Source organism: Trichoderma harzianum, assembly GCF_003025095.1.
Source record: "Trichoderma harzianum CBS 226.95 unplaced genomic scaffold M431scaffold_5, whole genome shotgun sequence".
NCBI lineage: Eukaryota > Fungi > Ascomycota > Sordariomycetes > Hypocreales > Hypocreaceae > Trichoderma > Trichoderma harzianum.
Window position 1 is genome coordinate 212,951 of NW_020209253.1, and position 27,970 is coordinate 240,920.

At 52.1% G+C, this 27,970-nt stretch overlaps 10 protein-coding genes across 10 annotated transcripts; 3 read left to right on the top strand and 7 right to left on the bottom strand.

Annotated features, from left to right (window-relative positions):
• Positions 1 to 1,581: 1,581 nt before the first annotated feature.
• Positions 1,582 to 3,631, bottom strand: M431DRAFT_493793 (hypothetical protein; the record flags this gene model as incomplete). The annotated part of the gene is made up of 2 exons (XM_024917156.1): positions 1,582 to 2,319; positions 2,582 to 3,631. The coding sequence occupies 2 exons, from the start codon at positions 3,629 to 3,631 to the stop codon at positions 1,582 to 1,584; spliced, it is 1,788 nt and encodes a 595-aa protein (XP_024775029.1).
• Positions 3,632 to 3,899: 268 nt separating this feature from the next.
• On the bottom strand, positions 3,900 to 4,839 carry M431DRAFT_398984 (hypothetical protein). Its single transcript, XM_024914857.1, has one exon. It carries the CDS (start codon positions 4,651 to 4,653, stop codon positions 4,168 to 4,170), a length of 486 nt encoding a protein of 161 aa, XP_024775030.1. The 5' UTR covers positions 4,654 to 4,839; the 3' UTR covers positions 3,900 to 4,167.
• Positions 4,840 to 6,263: 1,424 nt separating this feature from the next.
• On the bottom strand, positions 6,264 to 8,015 carry M431DRAFT_493795 (hypothetical protein; the record flags this gene model as incomplete). Its single annotated transcript, XM_024917157.1, has 2 exons — positions 6,264 to 6,281; positions 6,639 to 8,015. 2 exons carry the CDS (start codon positions 8,013 to 8,015, stop codon positions 6,264 to 6,266), a joined length of 1,395 nt encoding a protein of 464 aa, XP_024775031.1.
• Positions 8,016 to 8,520: 505 nt separating this feature from the next.
• M431DRAFT_113149 (hypothetical protein) lies at positions 8,521 to 12,003 on the bottom strand. The gene is made up of 3 exons (XM_024911866.1): positions 11,012 to 12,003; positions 10,538 to 10,909; positions 8,521 to 10,485 (listed from the first exon to the last, which is right to left on the bottom strand). The coding sequence occupies exons 1-3, from the start codon at positions 11,696 to 11,698 to the stop codon at positions 8,761 to 8,763; spliced, it is 2,784 nt and encodes a 927-aa protein (XP_024775032.1). The 5' UTR covers positions 11,699 to 12,003; the 3' UTR covers positions 8,521 to 8,760.
• Positions 12,004 to 13,805: 1,802 nt separating this feature from the next.
• Positions 13,806 to 14,273, bottom strand: M431DRAFT_507026 (hypothetical protein). Its single transcript, XM_024918908.1, has one exon. The coding sequence runs from the start codon at positions 14,146 to 14,148 to the stop codon at positions 13,852 to 13,854; it is 297 nt and encodes a 98-aa protein (XP_024775033.1). The 5' UTR covers positions 14,149 to 14,273; the 3' UTR covers positions 13,806 to 13,851.
• A 305-nt stretch (positions 14,274 to 14,578) lies between these two features.
• On the top strand, positions 14,579 to 14,896 carry M431DRAFT_493798 (hypothetical protein; the record flags this gene model as incomplete). The annotated part of the gene is made up of 2 exons (XM_024917158.1): positions 14,579 to 14,607; positions 14,659 to 14,896. 2 exons carry the CDS (start codon positions 14,579 to 14,581, stop codon positions 14,894 to 14,896), a joined length of 267 nt encoding a protein of 88 aa, XP_024775034.1.
• Positions 14,897 to 15,425: 529 nt separating this feature from the next.
• Positions 15,426 to 16,837, top strand: M431DRAFT_507028 (hypothetical protein). The gene is made up of 4 exons (XM_024918909.1): positions 15,426 to 15,540; positions 15,947 to 16,241; positions 16,373 to 16,450; positions 16,509 to 16,837. The coding sequence occupies exons 1-4, from the start codon at positions 15,527 to 15,529 to the stop codon at positions 16,539 to 16,541; spliced, it is 420 nt and encodes a 139-aa protein (XP_024775035.1). The 5' UTR covers positions 15,426 to 15,526; the 3' UTR covers positions 16,542 to 16,837.
• A 1,278-nt stretch (positions 16,838 to 18,115) lies between these two features.
• On the bottom strand, positions 18,116 to 21,867 carry M431DRAFT_83130 (hypothetical protein; the record flags this gene model as incomplete). The annotated part of the gene is made up of 2 exons (XM_024923273.1): positions 18,116 to 18,351; positions 18,429 to 21,867. 2 exons carry the CDS (start codon positions 21,865 to 21,867, stop codon positions 18,116 to 18,118), a joined length of 3,675 nt encoding a protein of 1,224 aa, XP_024775036.1.
• A 2,012-nt stretch (positions 21,868 to 23,879) lies between these two features.
• Positions 23,880 to 25,450, top strand: M431DRAFT_4377 (hypothetical protein; the record flags this gene model as incomplete). The annotated part of the gene is made up of 2 exons (XM_024915160.1): positions 23,880 to 24,432; positions 24,504 to 25,450. The coding sequence occupies 2 exons, from the start codon at positions 23,880 to 23,882 to the stop codon at positions 25,448 to 25,450; spliced, it is 1,500 nt and encodes a 499-aa protein (XP_024775037.1).
• Positions 25,451 to 25,531: 81 nt separating this feature from the next.
• M431DRAFT_140431 (hypothetical protein) lies at positions 25,532 to 27,935 on the bottom strand. The gene is made up of 5 exons (XM_024912610.1): positions 27,275 to 27,935; positions 27,190 to 27,221; positions 26,853 to 27,117; positions 26,555 to 26,798; positions 25,532 to 26,473 (listed from the first exon to the last, which is right to left on the bottom strand). The coding sequence occupies exons 1-5, from the start codon at positions 27,753 to 27,755 to the stop codon at positions 25,711 to 25,713; spliced, it is 1,785 nt and encodes a 594-aa protein (XP_024775038.1). The 5' UTR covers positions 27,756 to 27,935; the 3' UTR covers positions 25,532 to 25,710.
• Between the last annotated feature and the right edge of the window lie 35 nt (positions 27,936 to 27,970).

Sequence of the window (27,970 nt, forward strand, 5' to 3'; positions counted from 1 at the left end):
GCAAAGAAAGCAGCAAACACACAAGAGTACAGTAGCAGCAGACTCTTTTTTCCCACACACAAACAAACTCGCTAGGCTTTCGTCCCAATAATCCAAATCCAAACCAAAAGCACAATGTTCCATTAATCCATTTCGTGTCATGTTTCCCGTTTCCATCGCTGATTTCATACCTTTCCAATCATTTCAATCGCTGTTCGTACCTTTCCAATCGTTTCCATCGCGTGAGCCGCACTCAATGTATTTCAAACACAAAACAAAAAATAACAAAAAAGAGTCCGTCTCTAATCTCGACAAGGCACCCTTGCTAGAGCGCGAAAAAAGAAGAAGAAGAAGAAAATAAAATAGTAGTACTCGTAGAGTGAGAAGAGAGAAAAGAGGCGCTCAGCAAAGGAGCACATCAGGGCAACTAGAGCCATATAGACAACTGATACCAAAGCCCAGCCTGCCTTGGCACACCAGAATTAAAAAAAAAAAAAAAAAACAGAGGCCATTCATGTGTTCATGGATCCCCCATGTTGCGGCACATTGACTAGCCTCGTGCGAAGTGAGTGTGCCTTTGTTCGCCTGTTTAGGCATCCCCCCTGTCCTGTTTAAGAAAATGGGAGGGTGGCATAGCCTCCGGAGCATGAGATCCTTGTCAAGGAAAAAAAAGGACGCGGCTGTTGGTTCGCTTGAGATAGCCGTGTACATGTTCGGGGGATAGAGAGGGGGAAGGGGGGGTACCCCTGCTGGGCGTCTCTGGCTTCTTGCTGTGGCGATGGGGGAGAGGAGGTGTGTGCATACTCTGTGGCTCGGACAGCTGCCTGGTTCTTCTTGGTGTCACCCAGCAGAAAGCCACGTTGAGAGGACGCATGGGCCGGCCTTCATCCCCACGCCCCGTCGTACCAGTTCCGTCTGCTGCTCTCGCAGCAACAGCGGGCAGCAGTCTAGAACTTTACGGCATCGAGCCAATGGTTGATACCTAGTTCGTAGCGGTGATGCTGGTTTGCGCTGTTTTCCCCTCCTCCACTTGTTGTTGAATTGCGTGCTTTTGTTGCTCTGATGTTTTGTAGTTGCTCATGTTGATGCTGTAGCTGCATCTAAGTGTGTGTGAATGCCTTGCTTTGCTCTGCCATGTCTTTTTCAAGCCTCCCGCATCGCATGTGTGCGTACGAACTTGTAAGCAAGTTTGAAATGGGGCCGGCGCGGAACGCGGCGAGAAGAAGAAGAAAACGTGTGTATGTGTGATGTGTGTGTGTATGCGTACGTGCGTGCGTGCGTGCGTGCGTGCGTGCGTGTGTGTGTGTGTGTGTGTGTGCGTGTGTGTGTGTGTGTGTGTGTCTGTTGTGTGCGTAGCCAGTCATATTGCATCGCCAATCGGAACGGGAGCCTGTGTGTGTCGCACAACCAACCGTCCAGCGTGACGCTGTGTATGCCAAACTCCCCTCCCCGAGGCCAGCTCGTTCGTTTCCACAAGAGCAAAAGAGTTTGGTTTGACGGGCTCCAGCGGTAGCAAAGAGCCAGGGCCACGAGCAATGGCGCAAGCAAGTCTCCAGTCTGTTACTTTTCTTTTCTGCTCGGGCCCGCGTTGATTCTGTTGCTTCACATGCCGTGGGGAGTGGCCCAGCTCATCCTGGGGGTGCCCGTCATGGAGTCATACCGCCGGATCTGGTCAGCGACATCGCCAGAGTAGTCTAGATGGACATCTGCAAGTTCATATGGGAAGGCCGTGTACATGTGCTCCTGTTGGCCCATGTATGAAACACCGTCATCGCCAGCCACCTGTTGGTCCATCCGCGGTCCTGTCATCTGCAGCCCAAAGAGGTCCGTTGCTGTATCTGCGGAACCGAAATCCGCCCCGTGCGCCCCTGGGGTCTGGATGGCCGTCGGGTCGATCCGTGGGATGGCAATGGGCATGGAGTAGAAGCCATCCGGCATGCTCGAGGCCGGTGGCGAGCCCAGTCCGCTCTCGATCAGTCGGTACTGGCGCCCATCGGCCAGTGACAGCTCCTGGCTGTACATCTGGCTCCTCACTCGGGCGTTTCTGGCCGCACAGCCGCCCTTTTGGCCAGATAGGGCCTTGATGGAGCTGCGTTGGCTGCTTCGCCGCATGTTGATGCCACCGCCCACGTTTGTCTGGCTGGAGCTTCGTCTGTTCGAGCGGCGCCCAGAGTTCCCCTTTCGGTATCTGGTCGTGCTCTGCACACCGTCACGAACTGCCCAGTCCTCCAGGACCCATTCGTTTGCCCGCTTCGCGTCGCCTGCCAATGGCGACTCGTCCTCTACACACGTTGAGGCCGCAGCTCCATCGGCGCGCTTGCGATCGCGTCTTTTGAATGCCTAGGGTCAGAAAAAAGTCAGCATGTCGGTTGTTCCAGCCCCCAAATTGTATGTATCAAACAGTGAACCAGGGAGTTGGTACTGCTGTCGGAGCAACACAAGACGCGAAGAAAAGAAAAAAGCAAAAACATAGAAAAAAGGTGGGCAGTGTTATGTAGGGCTCAATGACATGGGATCCCTGAACCCTGGACATAGAAAAAGAAAAGAAAAGAAAATAGCTGCATATAGAGAAGCGAGGTGCTAGTTTTGAGGTCAAACTCACCGCATTCATGCTCAGGTTGTGGCGGATGCTGTTCTGCCATCCGCCCTTTTCGTTCTTAGCCTTGTTGGTGTTGTCCCGGAACCATTGGTAGAGCTCCTGCAGCGTCATAGTATAGTCTGGTCGGCTCATTAAAGCTCTGTAGATGAGCTTCGCATATGGTTCATCGTTCTTCTCGTCGTGTCCAACACCGCTCGCCGGAGCAGGATCGGCAGCGTTGGGTACAGCAAGGATCGAATCCATAAAGTCTGCATCTTGGTTATCCATGGGCTCGATCTTGGGCATAACCAGAGAAGCAGGGGTCTCTGCTCGCAGACCCTCTGGAGAGCCAACGCTCGAAGAAGGCGGGACTGCAGACAAACTTGGCATCACGTCAGAAGACGACACCGACATTTTCATGCCAGTTGGCATCTCAGTGTCGGACTCTGCGTGGTAACTCTCTGTGTAGGGAGTGGGCATGTCTGAATAGTGTTGGGGAAGGTCCTGTGCCGACATGGGAGTGCAGACTTCGGCAAAAGATTGATCTCCAGGATGCTGCTGAGGAAAGAAGGCAGTGGTCGGTGGGTAGCCAGACACCGTCGACCATCCACCAGGAGAGGTAGGCGAGTTCTCGTTGCTGCTATTGTAGATGGGCAGGCACGCGCTCCCACAAACTGGTGAGTCTTGGAAGGAAATACAGTTCTGGATATCTCCCGGTCCTAGAGGAGGCGATGGCCAGATGTTTTGTACCGTCGACTGATACGACATGTACGAGCTCATATACAAGCTACTGTCGCTGCAGCAAGTCGGCGGCGAGAGAAGCTGACCTCCTTGCGGGTCTTGCAAATCGTATTGCCCTTGTTGTTGCTGCTGGGGGAGAGCGCAAACCGCCGGAGGAAACGAACATGTATCAGGTTGGTGATGCTGTTGTCCCTGTTCAAAGCCAGATGGCAAAGTCAAGAGGGTCGCAGGTGAACAGCAAGCCATCAAGCCCGATTGCTCTAAAGGTTGGGGGTGGCGGAAATCCGTGTAGCTATCCACCGGAAGCTCCCTTTCTAAAATTGGCGACGCCATAGAATGACAGCGGGAGGCTTTGGAGACAAAGGGGGAAGGGAAAGGGTGTCGAAAGAGAGCAAAGAATGGTAGCAAAAAGAGGTAGTTGTTTTGCTTGGCCCGGAGACTTCTTTGCTCAAAGTAGAAAGAAGGAAGCCTGGATGTCGTAACAACGCCGTCAGGGGACGGGAAAAATGGGAAAAAGTGATGACCCAAGGAGATATGTAAGTGGAGGCGGCCAAGTGTCACAAGAATGGCAGTATGGAACACCCGAGCTATGGGAGTTATGAGGGGGGAAACAAAGGCAGCCGACGGGATGACAGTGATGAGAAGACGAAAAAAACGAGTGAGGGAGGGAGGGAAGACAAAGTTTGTAAGGTTCTTTGGAGCAAAATAGAACTGTCGAGCTCTTGCTTCTCGTCGAGTTAGTTCTGACAGCACAGATCTTGTGGGGAGAGTGAAGCTATTTATCAAAATCCTGTGGAGAGGACTCTGATAGATAGAAGGCTGCCCGTGCCATGGGGTAGGAGAAGCTGCTCGCCGCTCTCTGTCCACCACTACCAGGGTGTCGAAGCTCCCGGAAGAGAATCATCCCAGATCGGCCGCTCCGGGGCGTGTGAGCAAAGTTGTTGCATCGGCACACCGTGGACACTAGTGAGGTGCCTGCTCAAACCTTGCCCCCTCCAATAGGTGGACCGGGTACGCTTGAGTACACGAGCCATCTTCTTTGTGCGCCACCTCTTGATAGTGCGTGTGTATGTGCGCTCGTGCATGTGCAGGAGGAGAGCAGCGCGGGAGAGGGAGTGGACGAGAGAGATAGAGAGAGCAAGGCGTGTGCGAGAGTTTCCTAGGTGACATGTATGGCCATGTACACGTTCCCTTGTGGACTGGTCAAGCGTAGTCCTGGCCCCGAGACCAGGCAGATGGAGCATTTTGGGCCGTTCTATCGAGACCTTGTCAACAAGCAGGCAGCTCAGGGTTCGCCGTGTAACCCCCATGAACCAGCACACACACAAAGTCTGGCAGGTTCTCAATCGGGCCATCCTCCATCCTTTTCTCCTGTCTCTTTAGAAGTAGCCACCAGTTACACTGTGAGTAACGCGGGCAAGGCTCGTTGAAACAGTGCCGGGTGGATGTCGATGTGTATGAGATGGCCGGCCGGCATAACCTTAGGCGACAGTTTTGTGTGACAGAGCCAGGGTCAGGAGAGAGAGAGCGAGAGAAGAAGAGCCATGTGGTAGCCACAAGATTTCGACAGCAGTGGATAGGAATCCTGGCCAAGGCTTCCATGGCTTCTCTGCCACCGTCCTCGCCGCTGCCATCACTTCTCTGCCATCCCATCCCATTCCATCCCATCATCCCATCATCCCAAGCTTCAAGAGACCACAAGTCAGAAGTCTCCACCTCCTCTCTACATGGACCACGGGTATTGCTGGCCATTATTGGTCTATTTACGAACCACTCTTTGCCATCGGCAAATGTACGTAGCCATGATGCTACTTGAACACTCTCGGGTCAGTTTACCAGCCCTTCTCATTGGCAGCAACGCGGGATCCAAGGCTTGGGCCGACGGCTCGCTGCATTCAACACACCGGTAAGGAGAGATGTAATGGAATCCCGCTGAACCGTCTATTTGTGACCCATGCTGACAGGGGTGGGCCAGAGCGAAGCTTCCAAAGGAATCCTTCCATGTAATATGTACATCAAAGTAGGGCCGCGGCATCGGCTGAAGGCCTTAGGGGAGAGAAAGGTGCATGCCGCGTATGTCAGGAGACGATTCCGGAAACAAGATGCATTAGGCGATGCCAGCTGAGTTACCAATGTTTGATTGCCCTTCGTTTCGCATTGATTCATGCCAATAGTCATGCAGCCAAGGGCAGGAGAACGCCTTGCGTCAAGCCACTCCATCCTATCCAGTAGCCTCCTTCGGTCCTCTCTCCAGGCCCTCTCCCAGCGGACCTTATCTATGGTCCGAAGTGTCAGCCGACTCTTCTAGAACACCGGCAAGAAGCGTCAGGCGTCAAGCACAAAGATCCTCCTCAGATCTTCCGAGATGTCGGGCTTTTCCCCTGCAGAGGATCACCAAAGTCTCCAGAGAAGGAAGGCTGCTGAACCTTCGCGAAGCATTCTAGCTCCAGGAGTGGGACACGGCCATCTTCTCCCGTAGAATGTGCGACGGGAAACAAAACGTGTGCCAATGTTCCTGATTCAGCGACCAGGAGATGGTTTAGCATCGGCGCATTGAAGTCCGAGACGGCAGCGAAGTGTGCACAATTTTGTGAATACCACGCGCAAAGAATCTGCCAATGCCGTCGATAGCCGCAAATTGGCTGTCTTTCCTTGCTTTTGTTTATTAGCTGAAATAGTTATCCTGCCGCTCTAGCTCTCTGAATGCTTCTTCTAGCTTTGTTTCCTCATGTTTAGTGGATCGAAGAGCTGGTACTATTATTACGGTGTACCTGTATCATCAATTCGTTCGTTCTCTTCGCTTCTTTTTGCCTTTTTTCTCTTTTCCTTTCTTCTTTTTAAAATTTTCATATCCTTGGCAGGGAACGCCAGGAAGCCGCTTTGCCGAGATCACAGGATCTCTCTTATTCCATAAACAAAAGTCCGTATGTACAAGCATGGAGAGCATACGCTGACCAGCCCTTGGTTATTTTCTGTAAAAGATCTGCAAACCCCCTAGTTAGTGACTGTTCTTCTACTCGTTGGTTGGGCTTCTTCTCTCATTCTTCCCCTAGCGGGTGCTTCTTTCATCCTTACCTTTTTAAACTGAAAGTGCAATTGTAAGATTCCCTGCAAGGTCACAGCGTTAGCTCAGTGGACAAGGTCAAGGATGGCTAATGCAAGGGAAGAGAACGACAAGGGCACAAGCCCAGCTAAGGAACCGCGCTTGTGGCGGCTGTCTCAGAACTGGTGGGCACCTTTTGGTGGCGCTGTAGGATTGCATCTAAATCAAGCCAGACCAGGCTGGGCATGACCAAGACAGAGCAGCAAACCGGGTAATGGGGAAATGGCGGCCTCGTACCTTGTCGAATGAGCTTCTAAAGCCACGCTCCTTCTTGGCACTATAGTCCCATTCACGGTCGACAATGCGGAACGCAATGTCTTCGTACGGAGGTCCCGCGATGAAGCGGATGAGACAAGTGTCTACTTCGCCCGCGGCAGCAAACGATTCTCCGCGTCGCCTGCCGTGCTCGCGGATGATTTTGAATGTCGGGGCCTTGGTCTTGTCCACCAAGTCTGGGTAGAAGATGTTGAACTTGTATCCCTGCACCACTTTGGGAGGGGGGTTATCATGGTCGTAGTGCGTCTGGTTGTACTTGTTCCATTCGTAGCCCATCTGCACGCGGTTGAAATACCTAGGCTTGCGAGCCTGATACTTGTCTGTCCACTGCGGGGGTTTCGAGCCGTCCGGCAGGGCCTCTTCAGCCGCAAAAACCTCTTCGTTTTCAGATACTCCACGTGCCGCTTCTCTGTCGTATAGCGCCATGGTGGCTTGAGAATCATCCTCGTTCCTGGTTTCAAATGCATCCGCTTTGCTTGCTGGGGCCTTGGCACCACCTGAACTATGGCTGCTGATGCCCATACCGCCAGCGGACAGGCCGCTGCTCTTGGATGTCTCTGTTGAGCGAGGCGCCTGGCTTGCAAGCCGCTCCTTCTTCTTCGCTTCGATGTCCTCAGCTATGCGAGCCAGCGTGGCTTTGGCCTTCCATACCCTGAGGCTGCGGAGCAACTGCTCCCAGTAGTCCGTATCGATGTCCTCATTGGACCGCAGCTTGGCCTTAATCTGCTGCTCCAGGGTCTCGAGCTGATCAAACGACTTTGGCGCCAGAATCTTGTCAATGTCGTCCGCAACGCTGTTGACCACTCTTCCCTCGTGTCCCTGCGGGTCCAGCTTGGCCCTCCGATCTGCGCACAGCGTCCGCAGGGCCTCCCAGTACCGACGGTTTCGCGAGTCCGTCTCCAGCACATGGTATGACACAATGTTCGAATCGAGCTCGGAGATCTGCGCGGCAGAAGACAGATCTTGTATGACCTTTGTCGGTGCATCCACCTCGATCTCATCGTCGATTTCATCGTCGTCAAAGGCGTCGCGGTCCGCGTCGATGTAGCGCAGGTTGAAGGCCAGGACGTCGATCGGCTTCGCCCGTCCCTCGCGCACCCGGATGTCGGCCTTCTTCTTGGCCTGCTTCAGCACGAACTTGTCCTCGTCGGCCACGAACTGCCGTGACTGCTCGTCCTGGCTCAGGTATTTGGCGGCATTGCGGGCGGTCGTCGATGGACCTGGTCGGCTGGGCTTGGACACGCGGTTGCCTGAATCGGACCGCGGCGCCGTGGGTTCTCGACGGCCAGATGATGAGCCTCTCGAGTCCGCGATCATGGCTCGCCTTCCGGGATCCATTGCTTCGAGAGTGGGAGTTGAGGCGCGCGCAGACAACCGGGGAGAGGCAGTTGAGGTGTTGGCTGGGAATCTCACTTGTCGTTAGTCGCTCGGTATTTACTCTCCGATAAGCTTTTTTAGTCTGGTCCGCTAAAATCAGATCATAGCAAGGTCTTGTTGTTGCTCCATCATTAAAGCTTCCCGTCAAGTAGCGTCACATGACAACCCGCGGAACTCACTTACCCTAGATGAGAAGGCGAGTGGAAGGGGGTTTTTAGTCAGGGTGGCAATAATAGGTATGACTGGAAATAATAAAGAATTTGAAAAGAGACACTGATCTGGAGGGTAGGAAATTGGGAAATGATGGGTTTTAATATATGTTGATGATATGATGTGAGATCAACGGAGAATAAGTACTTTACATGGGGTCCACAAAGGAGCGAACAAGTATCACAGGTAACACTACATGGAGCATCGTAAAATTGCAACGCCCATTACCTCGAGTAGAAACACTTGGCAAAATAATGGCAAAAGTAACATGTAGGTATATATAGCGCATATATAAATCATCAAATAATACTCATTCACACATGTCTAAATCCCATGACGAAACGCCTCAGTCGCCCAAGGGTATCCTAAAGCATTCCCCAGCTTGTCCCCCCATAACGTGTATATAGTCGAGTGCTTCTTCCTCCAAATAAATGGTTCGGTATACATACAGTGTAGCGGCATCAAATGTATTTACCCAGGTCAGGTGTCTTGCTTTTCACCAGCCCTGCTTCGGCGGTGCGCCATACTGTGCGCCACCCATTCCCAGGCCGCGAATGCTCTGGCTCCAATCCTGCCAATTGAAGTCAGCTCCCAGCATGTCTGCATCTTCCATCTCGAATTTCTGATTCGACGGCGCAAATGACTCGGGCCAGAGATATGGTGGAACGTGGTGCTGTTCCTCTTTGGGCTGCTGGTTTTGGTTCTGCAGTAGCAGTGCCTGCTGCTGCCTGTCATCCATGCCCATGGCCGGGCCGCTCCCATTATCCATGCCGACCGACCCTACATTCCAAAGCTCGGCCATGGTGACACTGTTCTGTGCCATAATATCATTCATATACTCCATGGTGACGTTGGAGAGGTCCATGGACATTTGGGGTTCAGCATCGGCCTGTGGCTGCACCTGTGGTTGCTGGAAGTGTGGTCCGGCCAATGCTTGCTGTGACGAAGTATTGGTATCTTTAGACATAGGAAAGGTGGCTGGCGTTTGTTGTGCAGAGTTGGGGAGAGACACTGGTATAGGCGCATCCAGATGGACCATGGCTCTCCATCTATCTCTGACCTGCTGCATCCTGGCTTCAGCGCCGGGGATGGGATCGAATCGCCGCTGAGATGCCTTTATCCTCTCTGCGAGATCCAATCGCTTGGCCTCTTCGGGGTTGGCCCTTAGACGCACCACCTCCAATTCTTGATATCTCTTGGCTCTGATGAATAATTTACGCAAGGGAAGGAACACGGAAGCGTGATCAGCCCTCTTGATGTTTTCAGATAGGTCTTTGTCGTATCCATTGACAGCCTCCCAGCCGCGCTCCACGAGCGCCGTCCAAGGACGACGGCACGTCTCAACTAGTACGTAAGCAATTGCGTGCCAGTTGGTATATGTCCTAAATAGCCATCGGTATTGTTTGCCTCTAGGATCCATGTTTAGTTTGTGGTTGTATTCAATGATTTCGATGGAAGCAATATAAATCCGCTCGCGGATGTCGGTCGTAAGTTCACTATCCGTGCCCGGGAACAGCATCGACTGGTAGGTGATGAGGCACATCTTGGCCATGATGATGCGGGATATCATGGCCGCTACCCAATACAGAGCGTCGACGTCCTCTTCCAGGTGCTGAAGGAATTTGTCTTCAATTCTCTTGTAGAATTCGACGAGGAGCTGCTCCTTTTCCGCAACTGTGTTGATTCCGACCTTTGTACACGAGTTCTTACCATTTGATGCCTCGTGTAAACGTCTCGACATGGCGCAAACCTCGAACCTCACTAGAGAAATGGTGGTGTCCGACTTTCCCTCCCTTGCTACTGGAATTTGTGTGCCCGTGGGCGTAATGTCAGAATCGTTGATGGCGGTAGGGAACTGAGTGTCAAAGTCTCCCTCTGCAACAATCAAGTCGGTGCCCATTTCTTCCGATGACCGAAAGTCCAAAGTAAGGATGGTCCACCAAAGACGCCGTCTCTGTTCTGTGTCATATGGAGAGAGCCCAAAGTTAGTTCCATCACGGTGAATACCCAGACCTTGTGCGATCCGAATCAAGAGGCCAGTGAGGGACCAGGCAAAGCGCGTTTCGTCGTGCCGCCTGACCACAAGAAGGAACAGCGTGAGCGCCTGGACGACTGCAAAATCGGATGTATTTAGGAAGTTTGCCTTGGCAAGCGACTGCTCCACAGCAAAGCGAAACTGTGCAAGTAACTCTTCTTTGCCTGTACCAAAATTGGTTTGAACCTAGAGCCATGTTAGAGATACAAGGATTATCAGAAGGGTTGGAATGACTTACATCAGCTTCCTCGAGCGTTACAACGGCGGCAAAATATACCGCAAAGACTAACGTTTCATTACCAGGGGTAAGCTTTTCCGGATTCCTCCGGGCCTCCCGCAGTATAGCCTCCATGGTTGGAACATGGAGTATTTTGAGTAATGGATCGACGTTTTCTAGATAGACCGACCAGAGAAACGTGCCGTGTGAGGGTAAGGGATGACATTTTTGTAGATTGACATCGATGGAGCTATACCCCAGGATGAATGCATGGTGGTCATAAACGGAGCTCGCAGCAGTGGTGGGTGAATCGATGGGCGGCGATTCTTCAAACTCAGAATCATCGGCGTCTTCGTCGGTCAGCTTTTGTGTTTCCTCGCGAATGGCGTCCAGCTGTACATATGATATATCTCGTTAGCAAGAGGAATTTGTTTTGGTAACGCCCTTAACAAAGGGCCATAGACTAGTAAAAGAGGAAGGGGGGAGGGACCGTACCTCATCGTTCAACCTCGACCAGAATCCACTACTAACATAGCGAGAAGTGCCCTTGTTATCATTCAAGACCAGTCGACCCAGCTGCTTCCGGCTCTCTCTCATCAACCGTGATTCACCGCCATCTCCGGTAGCGTGGCTATCACTGTCGCCTGCAAGCCCCGAGGCGAGTGCACCCAAGCTGGTAGACTTTGCTCGCTGAGCTATGGGGGATCCTTCGTTGGAGGGCGAGTCGCCGGTGGACGACACTCTGGCGCCCGTCTCGATTTCGATCTGGCCGCTCAATTCCTCGACGATGCCCTCGAGCTTCTTGAGCCGTTTGACCAGCTCAACCTCGCGCTGGCTCGTCGCCTTGGGAGGGGCATTCGGGTCCTTGGGCCGGTGCTGGCGCGGCGCACGGCCAGGAGCGGGAAAGACGCATGGGATGAGGGCGCGGCGGCAGTTGGAGCACGGCATCTGCTTGTCGCAACGCACCTTGCGCCTCCGGCAGGTGACGCAGGATCGCGGATTCAGCAGCGGTGTTCCCGAGTCACCCGGGGCCATGACGGGGCCATAGTGGGCATCAGGCCCGGTCGTCTGATAGATGGTGACGTTGTTCGGATGGTGCGGCGACGATGCGCTCTGCTCGGCCATGTTCTGCTGCGGCGACGTCACAGAGGCGGAGGCGCTGAAGTCGAAATTCGCCGCCATTGCGTCTCTCTCTCCCGCCTCTTTTCCCCCTATGTTCGTCTTGTCCGTATGTGCCGTGTCGCTGGAAAGGCGTGCCGAGAAATCGATGACCTCACAAACGGGATGGGAAACTTCAAATTTCGGACTGACAACTAATGACGCAGGGCTCGGGTGAGATACAAGTCTGCCAGCGGTCTGCTCGTCCGCGGAACGCACTTGAGGGGGGGCCTGAATCGCATCAATGCTGTGGCAGCTCCGGCGGTGCAACGGATTCAAGCGCTTTACAATACAAACAGCAGTGCGGCAAAGACGTGAATCGTTGGTTGATAAAGGAAAAGATGGCGATTTGCAGACGGGAACAAGCTCTGGACTCAAGTGGGGAGGGAGTTACTAGGAAGAGCGAAAGGGAAAACCTTCAAGCCACAGTGGGCTGGCTGCAGATAGATTGGCAGAGCTGCAGGTGGTGGAGACGCTGTGGCCGGCCTGGGGACTGTGGCATTGCCCAAATCGGGCGGCTACTTGATCGTTATTTGCCATGCCCAGAGACAGTCGGCGTCTGAGCCGTATCCGTGAGCCTTTCACCTCGACTCCAGCTGGAACGTTGGCATGCATAGGGCACACAGCGTATCGAAGCCACTGTATGTGCGCCTGGTGTTCCGCCGGATAAACGCCTGTGACGGCACAGTAGCCTGCACCGCCACAGCCTGGGTACAGGTACTTTGGCATGTGCCTGTCAGCAGTGTGACAAAGCACGAGCATGTAAGCCTGGAAATAGGGACTAACAATTGCCAGGGTAGGCAGGTGTCGTCTTACGCTGTTCCCGGGCACGGAGATCCATAGGACTACTATTCTCGCCTGGCTTGGCGACTCTTCCTGGCCATTGACTGATTCTATGGATGGGTACTAAAGGTGGACATGAAGACAAAGAAAAAGGGCATCGCTGAAAATTCTGCATCTTTGGAAAGAGATGCCGATAGTACCTGTACCTATCTATGCAACATGAGGAGCAGTTCCCGCAAATCAGCCCCCACAGGATCCGTTCTAGAACTGTGGACACACCAAAGAATTGTTTAAAATAGGTGTTGGCAGACGTTTTTTTGTTTTACCACTTTGTAATCCGGCCCCCCTCGGCGCCGGCCGTACTCACGGTCTTGCACCGGAGCAGGTCCGTGGAATAGTATCCATGGATCCAAAACGGTTGGCGCTGCGGCCAAGAGATAGAAAACTCGATCCTTCGGACTTTAGATACCTAATCTGTTTATGGTCGCACACGCTTACTGTGCAGTATGACAACTACTACTTTTGCTGTGAATCGAACTCATCCCGGCGTTCTCTTCGGTCTGCCAGGAACCCAGATAGCCGGCAGATACGGGCTGTAAATAATATGGAGCTTCCAAGGTATATCCGTAGTATATTTCCGTGTGGCTGCAACGTTTTCGCTACTTTTTGGTACCACCTACGTCTATGATCTCAGCGGAAGCCCTTTATACCTTTTTGCGGTAACTCGTAGGCTGTTGGCGGCGCCCGTTCCACTCCAATGTTAGTTCGGCTCATGTCTTCATCCGACCTAGATATTGAGTGCCCAACGTCGTACAGAAATGCTGCTTGCTCGAATCAATTGATGCGACAACTTCTCCCTGCAGCACAGAAAATGCCAGCACTTCGGCTGGGTTCTGAGCCCAGGGCACCGGGTCCAATGTCTTCAATAATCTGTACATACGACGAGACCCACCTCTGTCGCCCAGCAATCACCCCGCACGTGGTGTGGGGGATGGCGAATCAAGCAGCATCGATATAAATGGACGGAGCCAGAGCCGCTCAGGCTTGCAGCAGCTGGTTGACCGGTTGCAGTGTGTATTGCGAGCATCACCGCCTCAGCCCGGGGGAATGGATGGATGGATTGGCCTCGTTGCATCCAACACTGGCCCCCATTGGGTCCAATTAGTGGCCACTTGGCCGATTGACGTTGGGCTGCGTCCCATCCCGCCGGCACTAACATGGGAGAAAACATTGCGAACGCAGAGAAACTCGCCTATTACCTACAGTAGCCGCTAGGCGGGAACTTGTTTCCACTTGTTGCCGCCAATTTTTTTTCTATCATATTTCCAGATTGAATCAGGTACGTGAGCGATTGAAGTCCGGTTTGCATCGACGCTCGACGGATATAGGCGAGGTCAGGCATATGTGCAGTTGCTGCAACGCAACGCAGTGGATATTGGGCGCTTACCGCGCACCATACTGTATGCAAAGTATGGTTGCATACGTCTTACGGTCAGTTCGAGTGCGTTGCCGTGGCTTGAAGTGCAGACAGTGATAAACCTTGTCCACCAATAGAGGATGGGATCCGTGAGTGAGCTATGCTGGACGAGTGTCGAGCACCTAGCGTACTGTCGAGATGACCTCATGTTGCACACCACCATGCAGAAGCAGAGTATCGACAACAGACTCGCAGGCCAAGACATCTCACCCATTGGCCATGCAGACAATTAATTTACAGATTGCAGAAGTTGTGCCTCAACTCTGTTGGATTGAGAGACGACCACGTGCCTTTGTGAAGTCGGGAAGGTCACTGAGCCTGCTTGTGGTGTCCTCGCAGAGCCGCAAACTGAGATGTGGTGCTGTATCATTGGCGATTCTCCCAGACACTAGGTCGTCGTGGCCCGAGCCTGATGAAGAATGATGGTTGGGACGGCAATGGGGATGCCAGACCGCATGTCCTCTGGCCGACAGACGGCCATGAGCTGATGGATGTAAGGGAAACAGAGGGGGTTTAAGAAGATGCGGCTGCCCCGGCGTGAATGTTGCGGCTTTCTGGTCTTCAATAACCCAAATTCCTCGGTGTTTTCACCTGCAAAGTATTCGTTCAATTCAACACCTAGACCAACAAAGGCCTTATTCAACATGGCTGATGAGAAAGCAGGAGAGTTGCCGTAAGTAGGTGGTCGCAATTCGAACAAAGCCTCATGTTGATGTGTCAGCAGCCCTGCGGTGACATCATACCTCAAAGAGGAAGAGAGTGACCTCTCATACAGACTTGTCTCGATAAGCCAGGGACACGACGGCAGCAACATGGATAAGATCAATACCGATGTGGCCAAGACGCCAAAGACAGTTGCAGCAGACGATTCGCCAGTCTCGGATGCCGGGACGACCCATTCGTGGGAGAACATCAGCCATGGCGATGCAAACGAGGTGGCCACACCTGAGAAGGACGAGTGAGAAATGATACTCGAGGTGGTGTTGGACTGATTTGGGTTCTCTGAATCTCTTCTCTTGCTTTTAGTTTTCCCTTTATGCGAGTTACGATGAAAAAAGAATGTCCGCGTTTTTTTACGGCCTGTGATCCCAGACGTCCGTGCTACTCACTCATGGTGTCAGTGTACCTTCTTAGTAGCCATAGCCACTCGTGTATATTATATTCCTCTTTCATGGCTCATGGCTCCAATTTCTGTAGTTGGCATTTCAAAGTAGAATTGATGAAAATCACGAGAAAATGTCAAGAAAGCCATGAGTATTTCCGTCAATCGACACACTCATCGCTGCATGTGAATACCGACAAACTGCCCGTGATGCCCAAATATGAAATTGCAGAAGCAAAAGAATTAGTGGGGCCGTGCGGTTTCTTTAGCCCCAAAACCCACCCCAAGCTCGAATCACTGGCCGCCATTTTCGGCGCCAGCTCGATAAGCCTTATCTGCACGTGCGCCCACACATTCGCTTCTCGTAGGGTTTTCCACCCCCACAGATCGCATAAGGAAAATTTGCCCTGAAAAGCTTCAGCTTCACGACGGCAATCCGCGACTTTGGCACGTTTCTCACGACTCTAACGCCCCCAACCCTTCAGACACAATGGCCAAGCAATCGTAAGTCGCTTTAATTTTCTAGCAGGAAGTTTTTTCGTATCTGTCCTCTCTTCGTTTTCTCGACGAGATGAATGAAACACTGGAGGAGCAAAAGCCGGGCAAGAGGAGGACGATGGAATTTCCCACCGAGGGACACACATTCGAGACCGACAATTTGGGGCTCTGCAGCATCACCGAATCAATCTGCTCGAATTTCTTCGTGAAATCGATTTTTACGTCAGAAGATTCGAAACGCAACCCGCAAACCAGTTCGAGATTTTTTAGGAGGGAAGGGAATTCGGGATTATGCTCGCCGGCACCAGTTTTCATGATTCTCAGTCGAGAAATTGAACAAGACGAGAGAGGAGGATTGAACACAACAAACGTATCAAGAGAACTTGTGGACTGACCAAGCGTGCGCGTGCAGTCGTGGTGCCCCTGGTGGCAAGCTCAAGATGACCCTCGGTCTCCCCGTCGGTGCCGTCATGAACTGCGCCGACAACTCTGGTGCCCGTAACCTGTACATCATCTCCGTCAAGGGTATCGGTGCTCGCCTGAACCGCCTGCCCGCCGGTGGTGTCGGTGACATGGTCATGGCCACCGTCAAGAAGGGAAAGCCTGAGCTGCGAAAGAAGGTCCACCCCGCCGTCATTGTCCGACAGTCCAAGCCCTGGAAGCGATTCGACGGTGTTTTCCTGTACTTCGAGGACAACGCTGGTGTTGTACGTTTTTTCTATCTCCCATCTGGTCGAAGAATGATTGCGGTCCCCCCGATTCCGAGGCCTAGGCTGCCATTCGAGACCAGAACAACCCCCGTGGCTACGACATGAAGCTAACATGATGCCTACTACAGATCGTCAACCCCAAGGGTGAGATGAAGGGCTCTGCCATCACTGGCCCCGTCGGCAAGGAGGCTGCTGAGCTGTGGCCCGTAAGTTTTCTTCCACTTCTAAAAAACTTTCCACTCTTTCTAACATTTCCATCTCTAGCGTATTGCCAGCAACTCCGGTGTCGTCATGTAAAGAAGTTGTTAAACGAAGGGAGGGGATCTTTTTTATTTACCAAAGAGAAGAGGAATGAAAAAAAGACAAATGACCAAGTCCCTCGATGCGATCTTATAGAAGCGTGGAAATCTCTTTCCCGCCTCCTGTCCCTTTTTTCTGAGATTTTTTTGTTCTTTGGGGCACGGGAGGGGGAAAAAAGAAACGGGAAAGTAAAGTCGCTGGATTGGCAGGCTCTTGCATTTCGGTTGCGGCGTGTAAGGATGATTCAATATCAGGTATCGCATCAAACGGACAAAGACAAAAAAATATCCAAGTCCGAGTCTTTCTTTTTAATTAATGCTGGGTGAATGATGCATGCCACGATAATGCCACTACTATACCGTAGAGGGAATGTAAAATACCGAATCATGGCCTTTTCTGTAGGAGATGAAGTATTGAACAGCCAATTTGTATTGCTATTTTTGTCTACAGCGAATCTGTCCCCGTGGATGTCTCCGGCGGTTACCCTGCAAGAAAATTTGCACCATCACTTTCGCCGATTTTACTGAAAATGTAAGCATTGCAGCAATTGAACTACAAAATTGGCAAATACCGTCTTCAAGTTTATCTTCTCAAATTTTATTATACAGTATTAGTCCTCCATGATTTGTTTTGCGGGTGATATGATTTAACGTGCATTTTCTCTTCAACACATCAGTCCCACTACTTCACCCCAGTCAACTCTAACCAAGCACATCCAAAATAGTTCACTTCACACAACACTTATACAAATTATATCAAACCAACAACTTTTATTTATTCAACAGCACGAAAGAAAAGCGTTTATTACGTACGAGCAAAAAGAAGCACCCACAGCCATTCAGATGCTCAAAAAAATAGATACAGGCAAAAACCGAAAAAAAAAAAGGCCTTCCGCCCTCTTCTCCCCCCTCACACAAATATGCCCCCCTCCCTCCCCTACCATTCGCATACCTTTGAATGTGTTTGTACAAAAACAAAGATGAGGAAAAAAAAAACTAAAAACACACAGAAAATGAAGAATGCGCAATAAAAGGAAAATTGCAAATCGAAAAAAAGGCAAAAAAAGACATCAAAACATTTCCCCCTGTATAGCCGTCACTATGAGGAGGCCACCAACGCCGGACGGACCAATTGGGTTCAAATGCCCCATGATAAGCTGGTCCGAATGCCAATCCAGGAAAAAAAGAGAAAACAAGAGAAAAAAAAAAGAGACCGATGTCCAAGTGCATCGTAGTCGTAGTTGAAACATCCCACCGCCGTATATGTGGTCCTCTTTTTTTTCTGAAATGATCAAACTGTGTCCACCCCCCTTTTTTTGTTGATTAAAGTGTTGAGAGCCCGTTTCATTCGTGCAAGTCGTCTTTGCCAATTTTTCTTCATCGGCAATACACAAAACACTCCTGTCGTCCAAGTATGATACATGAATCGGCATCGCGGGAAATAAAAAAACCTTTCTGCTATTGGAAAGGCGATAATAAGATCGTACAGTCAAGCTGCTGTATATTTGATCGGGCCTTGTTGATTCATAAGGCAGCCACATGTTTGGCTTTCTGCTAGATTAGATGGAGTTTTTAAGATGAGGGGTATGGGTATCCCATTCCGTGCATATGTTGTTGCGGCTGCTGAGGATTAAACGGTGGCGGCATTGGAGTCTGCTCGACCGGTTCCTTCTTGGCCGACTTCACCTTGGGCTTCGGAGCGATAAGTCCAACCCTCTGCTCGGCCGCTGCCTGCGCGGCCTTTTTAGCAGCGAGGGTTGCCTTTCGCTTCTCGACAGCACCAGCCATGTTGCCATTTGCCCAGCGACCTGGAATACATTGTTAGAGAGTTGAACAAGAACAAGAAAAAGAGATATCGTTCTCTTTGATGATGTTAGATACTTACTCTTCATGGATGCCGACATCTTCTCGGATTTGGTCATAGACTTGTAATCCTTTTGCGGCTCCTCTGCTTCCTCGCCATTGGGAAGTGACGATGGCGTTCCCTTGCGGCTCGCGGGTGTATTTCGAACCACCTTGATCTTCTGAATCTTGCGATTGTTGACGCCTGCGAGCGTGTCTGGGTCGAGCATTTCCGTAGGAGCAAAATCCTCTTCGACTCCGAGTGGGGCGCCGCCGCTGGTACGCTTGTTCCTCTTCTTGATAGGGCCCTGCGCGGCCTCCTCGCTCTCTTCAGCGTCGTCACGGAATCGCTTCTGACGCTTGGGGCGGAACGAATACGACGACTCGGCCGTGTGTGAGGTCGAGTCCGAGTCGGCAGTCGAGGGTCGCGAGTCACCATTATCCGTAATTTCTGAAGACGGTTCGCTAATGTTCTTGCCTTTGGGGATCTTGAGAGTCAAGAGATGGCGACGCCTTGGCGGCTTCTCTTCCATCTGAGGCTCTTCCTCGACGAATTGGTAACCCAAAGACTCTTCGTCATACTTGATGGGTTGCTTAACACGCGCTTTACGGCCTGACCTTGGCGTGTCGCGGACAGAGGGTTCCTCGCTGAGGGGAGTAGAGACGAGCTCTTCGACAATGCTGGGGACAGTCATCTTGGGTCGTGTTGTACGATTGCGCCTTCTCTTTGTTTCGCCAGCCTCTTCGTCTGAGAGGATGGGTTCGCTATTGAAGCTGGCGCCGAAACCATACTGACCATCATCGTTATCGCCATTAGCCGTCTTGCGGCGTCGAGGCCTGCCAGTGGGAACAGGAGTCGAGCTGCGGCTGATGTCCTGAGTTGCCGGATCGAATAACTGCACGGGCTTGCGTTGTCTCTTGCCAGTGACTTCGTCTGCCTCGGTAGCCTTGGCTGTGGGCTTTGGCTGGTTGCGTAGTGAGCGACCGCGGGTCATGATTCCTGCTTGCTGTGTCTCCGGATTCTGGCGGCCAATCTTGGATGGATGAGGGTCATACTCAAATCCATAAGCGGCTGCCATGATTCTATCTTGGTTCTGGAGGTAGCGAGTCTCGGTCATGCCTTCTCTGTCCTTGGATCTGTATCCCTTGACGACAAACTCGGGCTCCTCGTAGTTGACGCCGTGCTGATGGAAGTTGCGTGTTCTAGACTCATATTTGATGTCCGCTACGCGTCTGCGAAGAGAATTCTCATAATCGTCGACAATCTTGCCGAGACCAGTCCATTCGGTTTGCCATTGAAAAAGGGAAACATTGATGGATTCCAAAACCTCGAATAGCTCGGCTGTAGACATGTCCTCATAGTTCTCAATGGCGGAGAGGTATTCTTCAGGATTCCTTAGCTTGCGGTAGCGGAATGATCGGCTTCGCTCAGTAGGCTCTTCGGAAACATCCACATCGTCGCCGTCATCTCCGCCAGCAGCTGGGGAATTGGAAGCAGTTGGGTCAATTGAGTCGGGAGCAGGAGAGCCTCGCAAAGGTGTGTTGAGAGCGGGTGTAGGTGCCTCAATTCCAGTTGCATCGTCGTTGTCATCAACCATTGGCTCCATGTCATTTGTCTCGCGGTCATCCGCAGTTTGCTCTTCGCTGGTGGCCACCTCATCTTCCTGCTGTGCCTTTCTTTCAGGATATGAGACATACTCTCCATCAATGTAAGGAGTCAAGTGAGCCCAGCGACCAACAGGTTTGGGCTGTGGCTTGAATGGACCTCGCTCAGAGGGCTGCGTTGATGTAATCTGGGCTGCAGGCTTCACTTGCACCTCTTGAACATGGATTTCTGGCAATGCTGGGGCGACAGAAGCATCGTCTTCTGGTATTGGCGCCGGCAGCTCGACAGATTTCACGTCCACACTTGTAACCTGAGAGTCTTCTAGGATTGTGGAGTCGAAAGTAGATGTTGATGGAGATGCTGGTGTGCTGGCGACTGTAGCTGAAATTGCGACAGGGGGAGGAGGACTGGATGCCTTGGACTCTGGCTCTGGGGACTGTTGCTTCGGTGTTTCCTGTGCTTGGGGCTCGGGCTGTTGTACCAATGGGGCAGAAACCGTAAACAAGTGTGCAGCAGCCGAAGGATAATATGGCAGCTCCTGTGATGGAGGTTGTGGTTTAGACTCGGACTGAGCATCCATATTGCTGTCCCGTGTCTCCTCAAGGCTGTCTTGAAGAATTTCCTTTTCGGGAAGTTGGAGAGGCGGCTTAACTGATACCGTATCTTCAGCGGGTGTCACCTCGGCAGTGCGTGATGCAGGCGGTGGAGGCGAGGACTGGGAAGGCGATTGACGAGGCTGTGAGTCTTGCTCATGTTTCTCAGCAGATTGTTCCAAGTTGTTGTTGTTGTTGTCGGCATTCTTGTTGTTGTTAGGTGGAGACGGATGAGCGCCATCTTGTGTAGCTGTATCCGAAGTGGCGTCGTGAGCTTGTTGAATTTTGAGTTGTGGCTCAGCCGCAGTCTCAAGAGCGTTTGAGGCTGGTGCCGTGGTGTCGTGTGGCGAGTGCAGTCGCGCACGGCCAGCCTCAGAATGAGAGTGAGACTCGCCTTCGGGCTTGATATCAGAGAATTCAGTGATTTCAGCGGGGGAAGCAACAGAAGTAATGGCTTCTTCAACAGATTCTGCGTGGTTCAGGCGCTGCTCAGCTTCCAGCGGCTGTTCGGCGAGGCCGGCATGACTGAAGCTGCTGTCCTGGCCTGAATGGATGGGTGTAGATTTTTGTGGGCCGACGGAAAGGTCCGTGGATGAAGCATTTGAGTGATCCATGTGAGCGCTGTCGGATTTCTCAGAGTCTGAATAGAGAACGCCGACCTCAATGGTGTCATGGACGGTGTCCTGGACGTCGTTTTCGTCGTCTTCGACGTCGTCCTTGTAGGCCCTCGCCTCGGACATCTTCCTGGAGGGATTGCGGCGCCGGCTGGAGGGCGTGTCAGCGTCAACAGAGGCGCCTCTCCTCTTGAGTCCAGAGCCGTAGAGATCCTCGGAGTCGTAGCTGCTGCTGTCCGGCCTTCGCTTCTTATTGCGGGCTGAGGCGGATGCAGATGCAGAAACGGGGTTTGTAAAGTCAACGTCGTCGTCAATCTGCTCAAAGGTGTAGTCGACACGCGCGCGTTTGCGAAGACTGTGACCGCCCTTTTTGGGGCTTTCATTTTCATAGTCATCATCGGCCATGGCGTAGTCATCCATGGTTTTTGACCTTTTCCTCAGATTGGAGGGCCGGGTTGGTCCTGGGATTGAGAAAGTGAAGGCAGGCTGAAGAGATTTGTTGGCGCGCCGGCCCTGGGGTGCGCCTTGGGGAGTGTTAGTGGCATGCGCCATGATGGGACTGGCAGACGACTGATGGCGCTCAAAAGAAGCGTCCGAAGTAGACGGAGGAGATGCTGATACTCCAAGGGGCTTGCGACGGTTGTTTGTTGCGCGGCGAGCGCGGTCCATGATGCCAGGCCGTTGCAGCCTGTGAGGGAAACAAGTGAGGTTAAAGGGGTGTAAGAGAAGAGGCAATGCAGGGAAGATGTCATCCGCGAAGAGTCGAGGCAGCGATGCCGGGCAAGACGAGCGGGAGAATTGGCTGACAAGCAGCAAGACGAGCAACAAAGAGATGATGAAAGGATAGGGGGTGGATGAAGGGCTCGTGAACTGACGGCGATGAGTTGCTTTGTTATAAAATGAGAGGCGGATCAACGTGACGTGCCGGCACAAGCGAGCAGGTTTTTCGTCGCCGCCAGCAAAACAACAATAGCAATCAACAATCAGCTGCGGCAATGGACGCACATCCGGCACAATAAGAAGACGCAATAGAAGCCGCCGCCAGCTGCTGCGATGATGCCGCAGTGAGCTCGATATCAGAGATTTCTGAGGGCAGCCTTTTTCCACGCTGTCAGTGCAGCTCTCCTTTGGGTTTCGGCTTCGTGGATCGAATAAGCCACCGGCTGTTCTCTCGATTCTCACTGGCTGGCGCCCGCGCCGGTACGTACTGCCCAGGTACAGATTCTACCGCCGCGGTACGAATGGGCCTCAGCGCGGCGTGCAGCCTCGCCAAGTACCCACATGTACCAGTACGGTATCACTTGAGCGCACCGCTGGGGCCGTGTACTTTTACGGAGTCATACCTCTGGCAACCTTATTCCATCTTGTTCCATTTTCGCCCCCTTCCAGGCCCAGATTACACTCATTATAAAGTAAAGTCATCGACATGTCACGTATTAATCTTAAATCCCCTCACCAAAAGGTTTCTCTATTTCATCACCCAGAACTCCAGGACTCCATCCATCTCATCGCGGGTAAACAGTTTTGTTTGGGGACGTTTCCTAGGCTTGTTCCGGCCTGGCGCGCGTCTCACAAACGAGCATCAGGCCCTGCTCTCGCCTGTAGCCGTAGGGCATGCTTGAGGGTTTTAGTGCTTCATCGACTTATACAAGATGGGCACCTAAGGTAGCAACGCTGGGCTGCTTCATCACCAAAGACCAAGGCCCGCTGTGGCTTGTGTTCTGATACGCAGCGTAAGCTGAGCACCTTGGTGGTACTGCCTACTGCTAACCTTCTATTAATGGGACCTGTAGGATTGATCCTGCGGCTGTGTGCATTACATAACTACTCCGTGGTAGACTATTATCTAGACCAGATATGACGCTTCAATCCTTCATAGATGCGTTGTCAATTTTTGTAGGCAGGGCGGGCAACTTACATGCACTTTACTGTCCAACTCTCAATACCTCACAGGCAACTGCCTCATGTTGCTACAAGTACCGCTACATTCCCGCTACCAAAAGCGGCACCTCGCCCTCGGTCACAACACACACCGCGTGACAATGACACATGTACTTTGACCACCTGCAGATGTCAACACCACACAACGCATCCAGATTTGTGCCCGTACTCGTCCAGGTACCCACAGCCAAAGATACTTTTGACTGCAACAGGGCGAGTCTGCGCTAAACCAACTGCAGGCCCGCTGAATCTGAATCTGCTGCTGCCTTGCACATGTTTTCCGTACCTAATAACTCGCTCCTAGGTACTGAGGTTCCCAGATGGCCGCTTTTAATCATTTGATCCCATCTCTCTGCTCACTCTCCGCTCACTTTCAACAACACCATCCCATTGCTGCTTGAATCATCGTAAACATTTCTCCGTGCCTCATCAAACTGTGCAAACAAACTCTGTTGTTTGATATTTAGCAGTACTTTGTGCAATACGACCTCTTGTATGTAAGCTGCTGGAATGCGCCTACATTTGCTGACCATCCCCCAAGCTTCTTTTTATATCGACCTGCAATCGCTACCCCACCACTGCATACCGCGCTACTCCGTATTCCAACCAGAAACAGAGCATAGCTGAAGTACCAACCAAACAATCAATCAATCACAAACACCTGCATCACCAACGTCAGCAACATCTCCCGTCATAGCATCCGGATATCGCCAGCCATCAGCTCTTCTTATAATCCCGCCATGGCCTCCAAAAAGTCCAAGGCGGCGCCTGCCGACGACAATCTCGACGAGCTCTTCTCGGGCATTGGCGACGAATCCAAGGCCAAGAAGCCATCCAAGAAGCCGACATCTGCTGCCGCCAAGGCCATTGGCAACGACGATATCCTCGCCGACCTCGAATCCGAGCTTGCTCCCTCGCCTGCGTCTCGCCCGCACACGCCTCGTCTCAAGGAGACCATCGCCCGACGCTCAACGGCTACTCCTCCTGCCGGCGACGAAAAGGCAGCCGCTGCGCGCAAGTCCACCGACAGCTCCAGGAGCCTTCGGGCCAGCTTCACTCCGAGCGCCACGAGCTCCGAGCTCCATGAATCAGAGAAGAGGGCCGCCGAACAGGCGCAGCCCCAGCAGTCTGGAGGCGGCTGGTGGGGTGGCATTCTGTCGACTGCGACCGGCGTCATGAAGCAGGCCGAGGCTGCCTACAACCAGATTCAGCAGAACGAAGAAGCTCAGAAGTGGGCAGAACAGGTCAAGGGCCTTAGAAGCGGTATTGATGTCAACACACTGAGGAGCTATGGTAAGTCTTGAGCTTCATCCTTTATCCTCGACGCAAGCTTCAATGTGTCTAGCTAACACTCTGGCTTCAAGGCGACGAGCTTCGCAACCGAGCTCTACCAACTTTATCCAACATTATCAACACCATCGCACCCCCTATCGGCTCCCACGAACGCCTTCTCATTCACATCACCCACGACATGGTTGGATACCCCTCTCTTGACCCTCTGATCTACGAAGTCTTCTCCGACGTCATGCAGCAGGTGGAAGGCGGTGAGCTCAAGGTTGTCCAGAGGGGTCACGAAAGCGGCGGCCCGCGATCTCACGACAACGCCGCTGGCTGGGACGATGGCCCTTGGTGGAGACAAGTTGACCAGGCTCGCGAGCTGGGCGTGGTGAAGGGCCTTGTTGAAGGCACCAAGCTTTGCCGCGTCAATGCAGAGTCATATGCAACCGAGTACTTTGCCACAAAGGGAGGCGTCGAAGCCGTCAAGACAGAAGCGAGGTCGGGCATCACCGAGCCTGGTTCCGTTCGGACGTCGGACTTGTTCCTGTCTGTCCAAGCCATTGTCAATGACCACGACAAGGCCCTTTTCGGTCGAACTGCAGCGGCCGCAAAGGAGAAGGAGTCTGAGGATGCCGAGGAGGAAAACGAAGAAGAGTTCCGCTTCGCCATTTTCATTATTGACCCGGTTCACGAGATCGAATACGGCACTACTAGCCAGCCTATTCCCGCCAAGTGGGCTCGCTGGCTCGAGGCTCCTCGTCCCATGACTCCTCAGTCGGGAGACGACGTTCCTGGATCTCTGCATAACCGCGTCCATGAGGATATCCGAAGCATTGTCGAGACGGGTGAGCTCGACCCCAGGGAGTGGGTGGCGGCTTGGATAAAGGAGTCTCTTGTGCTCTCTGCTGGCATTGTTGCCCAGTGGTATGTTGCTAGACGCATGCAAGTTGGTGTGAACCACGCCAGAGCGAGTGCTGAAGAGGAGGACGATGACGAGGAAGAGGAGGAGGAATCTGATGATGATACCGAGTAAATGATACACCGCCGTAGGCTTTTTGATAATTCTGGACAATATATGTGAAACATTCTTACTATATCTTTTGGGGCTTGTGCTGTGAGTTGATGCAATTATACCTATAAAATCATGACGCTCCTGCGCCCAGTATTCTTATTCTCCAAATTTACTCTATTCAATAGGCAGTCTATAAAGTCTCTCTAATATTCGGCCGACTTCTATGTCTACTCGCTGCCAAGTTCTGCACCCCGTGTTTTCCTTCTCCTCACCATCCTGTGCTACAGTCCAGGCATGGCCTTTCCAAGCTCTCCCTTGGCCGCCCTCGTCGCGTCCTCCATCTTGACGAGCCTCAGCGGGCGATACTCTGGGTTCCACATCTGCTCCTTAATCCACTCTTCAAGATCACCGTCGTCAGAAGGGATGTTCTTTTCCGTCGCTACACCTTCCTCCACGGCCGCCTTGATCACGCTCTTTGCAACTTGGACGCTGACGGGTCTTACTTCTTCTACATCTGGTAGGAGAGTTGCTGTCGGATCTTTGAGTGTTGGGCTGAGTGCCGCGACACCTTGAACTGCCGCAACGAGCATGCGGTCGGTGAGCAACTTTGCGCGGCTAAGAATGCAACCAAGTCCAATACCAGGGAAAACCACCGAGTTGTTGCACTCGGCAATCTCAATCGTGATATCGCCCCCGTCCTTACCCCAGGGGCCAGTGACGGGATCGAAAGGAGACCCTGTTGCGACCAGCGCCTGGCCATTGGTCCACTTGAGCAGATCGGCCGGTTTTGCCTCATGAAGCCGCGTCGGATTGGAGAGCGGGAAGATGATTGGGCGTGGGCAGTTTTCGTGCATGGCCTTGACGATCTCTTCCGTAAATGCCCCGGGCACGGTAGATGTTCCAATGAGAATGTTGGGTTTCACCTGCTTGACGACTGAAAGGAGGGTGGTGTTATCGCTCCATTCAGAGGCGTCTTTGATGTACATCTTTTGGGCGTCTGAGACATCGACTTTTGACGTTAGGAGGCCGGGCTTGTCAATCAACCTATGTTGTAAAGCATTAGCAAAATTGTATTTTTCCCTGGATAACGGAGTACTGATCCATAATATGGACGACTGCTCTTACCAAATCTGCTGCGAAGCCTTCTCGTGGTTAATGTTCATTTCTGCAGCAATAGCATCTCTGACTTGATCTGCAATACCAACTCCAGCGCTTCCCGCACCAAAAATGACCATGCGAGAGTCGCTGAGTTTCTGCCCACTGGCATGGAGAGCAGCCATGATGGCAGCAAGGGTCACACAACCTGTTCCTTGGACATCGTCATTGAAGCAGGCAATCTTGGGACGGTACAGTTCTAGTAGACGTCGAGCTGTATTACAAATTAGTATTTGTAAAGCTAAAGCCTAGGAATTGGGGAATATACCATTCCTGAGACCAAAGTCCTCAAAATGGATGTAAGCTCGCGGGTACAGCTTTCGAGCAGCTTCGACAAAGGTCTGGACGAAATCGTCATATTGTTTGCCCCTTACCCGACGCTGATGGAGACCGAGATAGAGTTCATCGTTAAGTAGATCTTCATTGTCTGTACCGCAGTCCATGACTACCGGGAGAGTTCGGTTAGGATGAACACCAGCGCAGAGGGACGCAAGAGTCAGCTTTGCTCCCGATATGAGAATGCCGCCAACGCCCTAGTGGATGAAGAAAGGTTAATCAAATAAAAGCGAACTTATTTCGGCATTCATGATAGAGTTAAGACAAACCTGGTCGCCTATTCCAAGGATTTCCTCGCCGTCTTAGAGCAACAGTTAGTATGAAACAAGACCGAAGACCAGAAGACAACTATACCTGTCACGCAAATATAGTCGACATCGTCTGCGGTTCCCCAAAGGGCAAGATCTTGCTCCACATTCTCGGGATGGGTGATATCCAAGAAACAACCCTCTGGGCGACGGAAAAGCCTAGAGTAATTCTGAATGGCATCACCCTCGGTTGGAGTATAAACTACGCTGAACATTTCCTTGAGGTGGGTGAGCAGCAGCTTGAAATACAGCACTTCATTCTGGTCCTTCAATGAGGTAAGAAACGTGTTTTTGGCTAGGTCATCACTTCTGGACAGGTATTGCTGATAGGCGCGCTCAACCTGGTGCTCGAGGGACTGCTCGTTTGCTGGAAGCAGTCCGGTGAGGTTGAACTCTCGACGCTCCGATGGCGGAAAGGCAGATCCCTTGTTGAAAATGGGGCTATTGAGAAGTGCCGTTCCGGTGAGAGCGCAATCGAGGGGGCCAATAGTGCTGAGTGGGAGATCTCCAAACTTGACGGAGCCCATGGTGAGAGGGTAAGAGGAGTAGGTTTACAGGGAAACAAAATGGCTGATCTGAGTTATTCAAAAAGCAACAGAAAAGACGATAGGAAAGATTAGGATAGGCTAAAAAGAAATGTTGTTGTCAAGGAACTTGTAAGAATGCTCTCTAGGATATGTAGCAAATGAGGAGAATGACGATGTAAACAGTGGTGTTGAGGTACTTGTACTACCTCATAGCT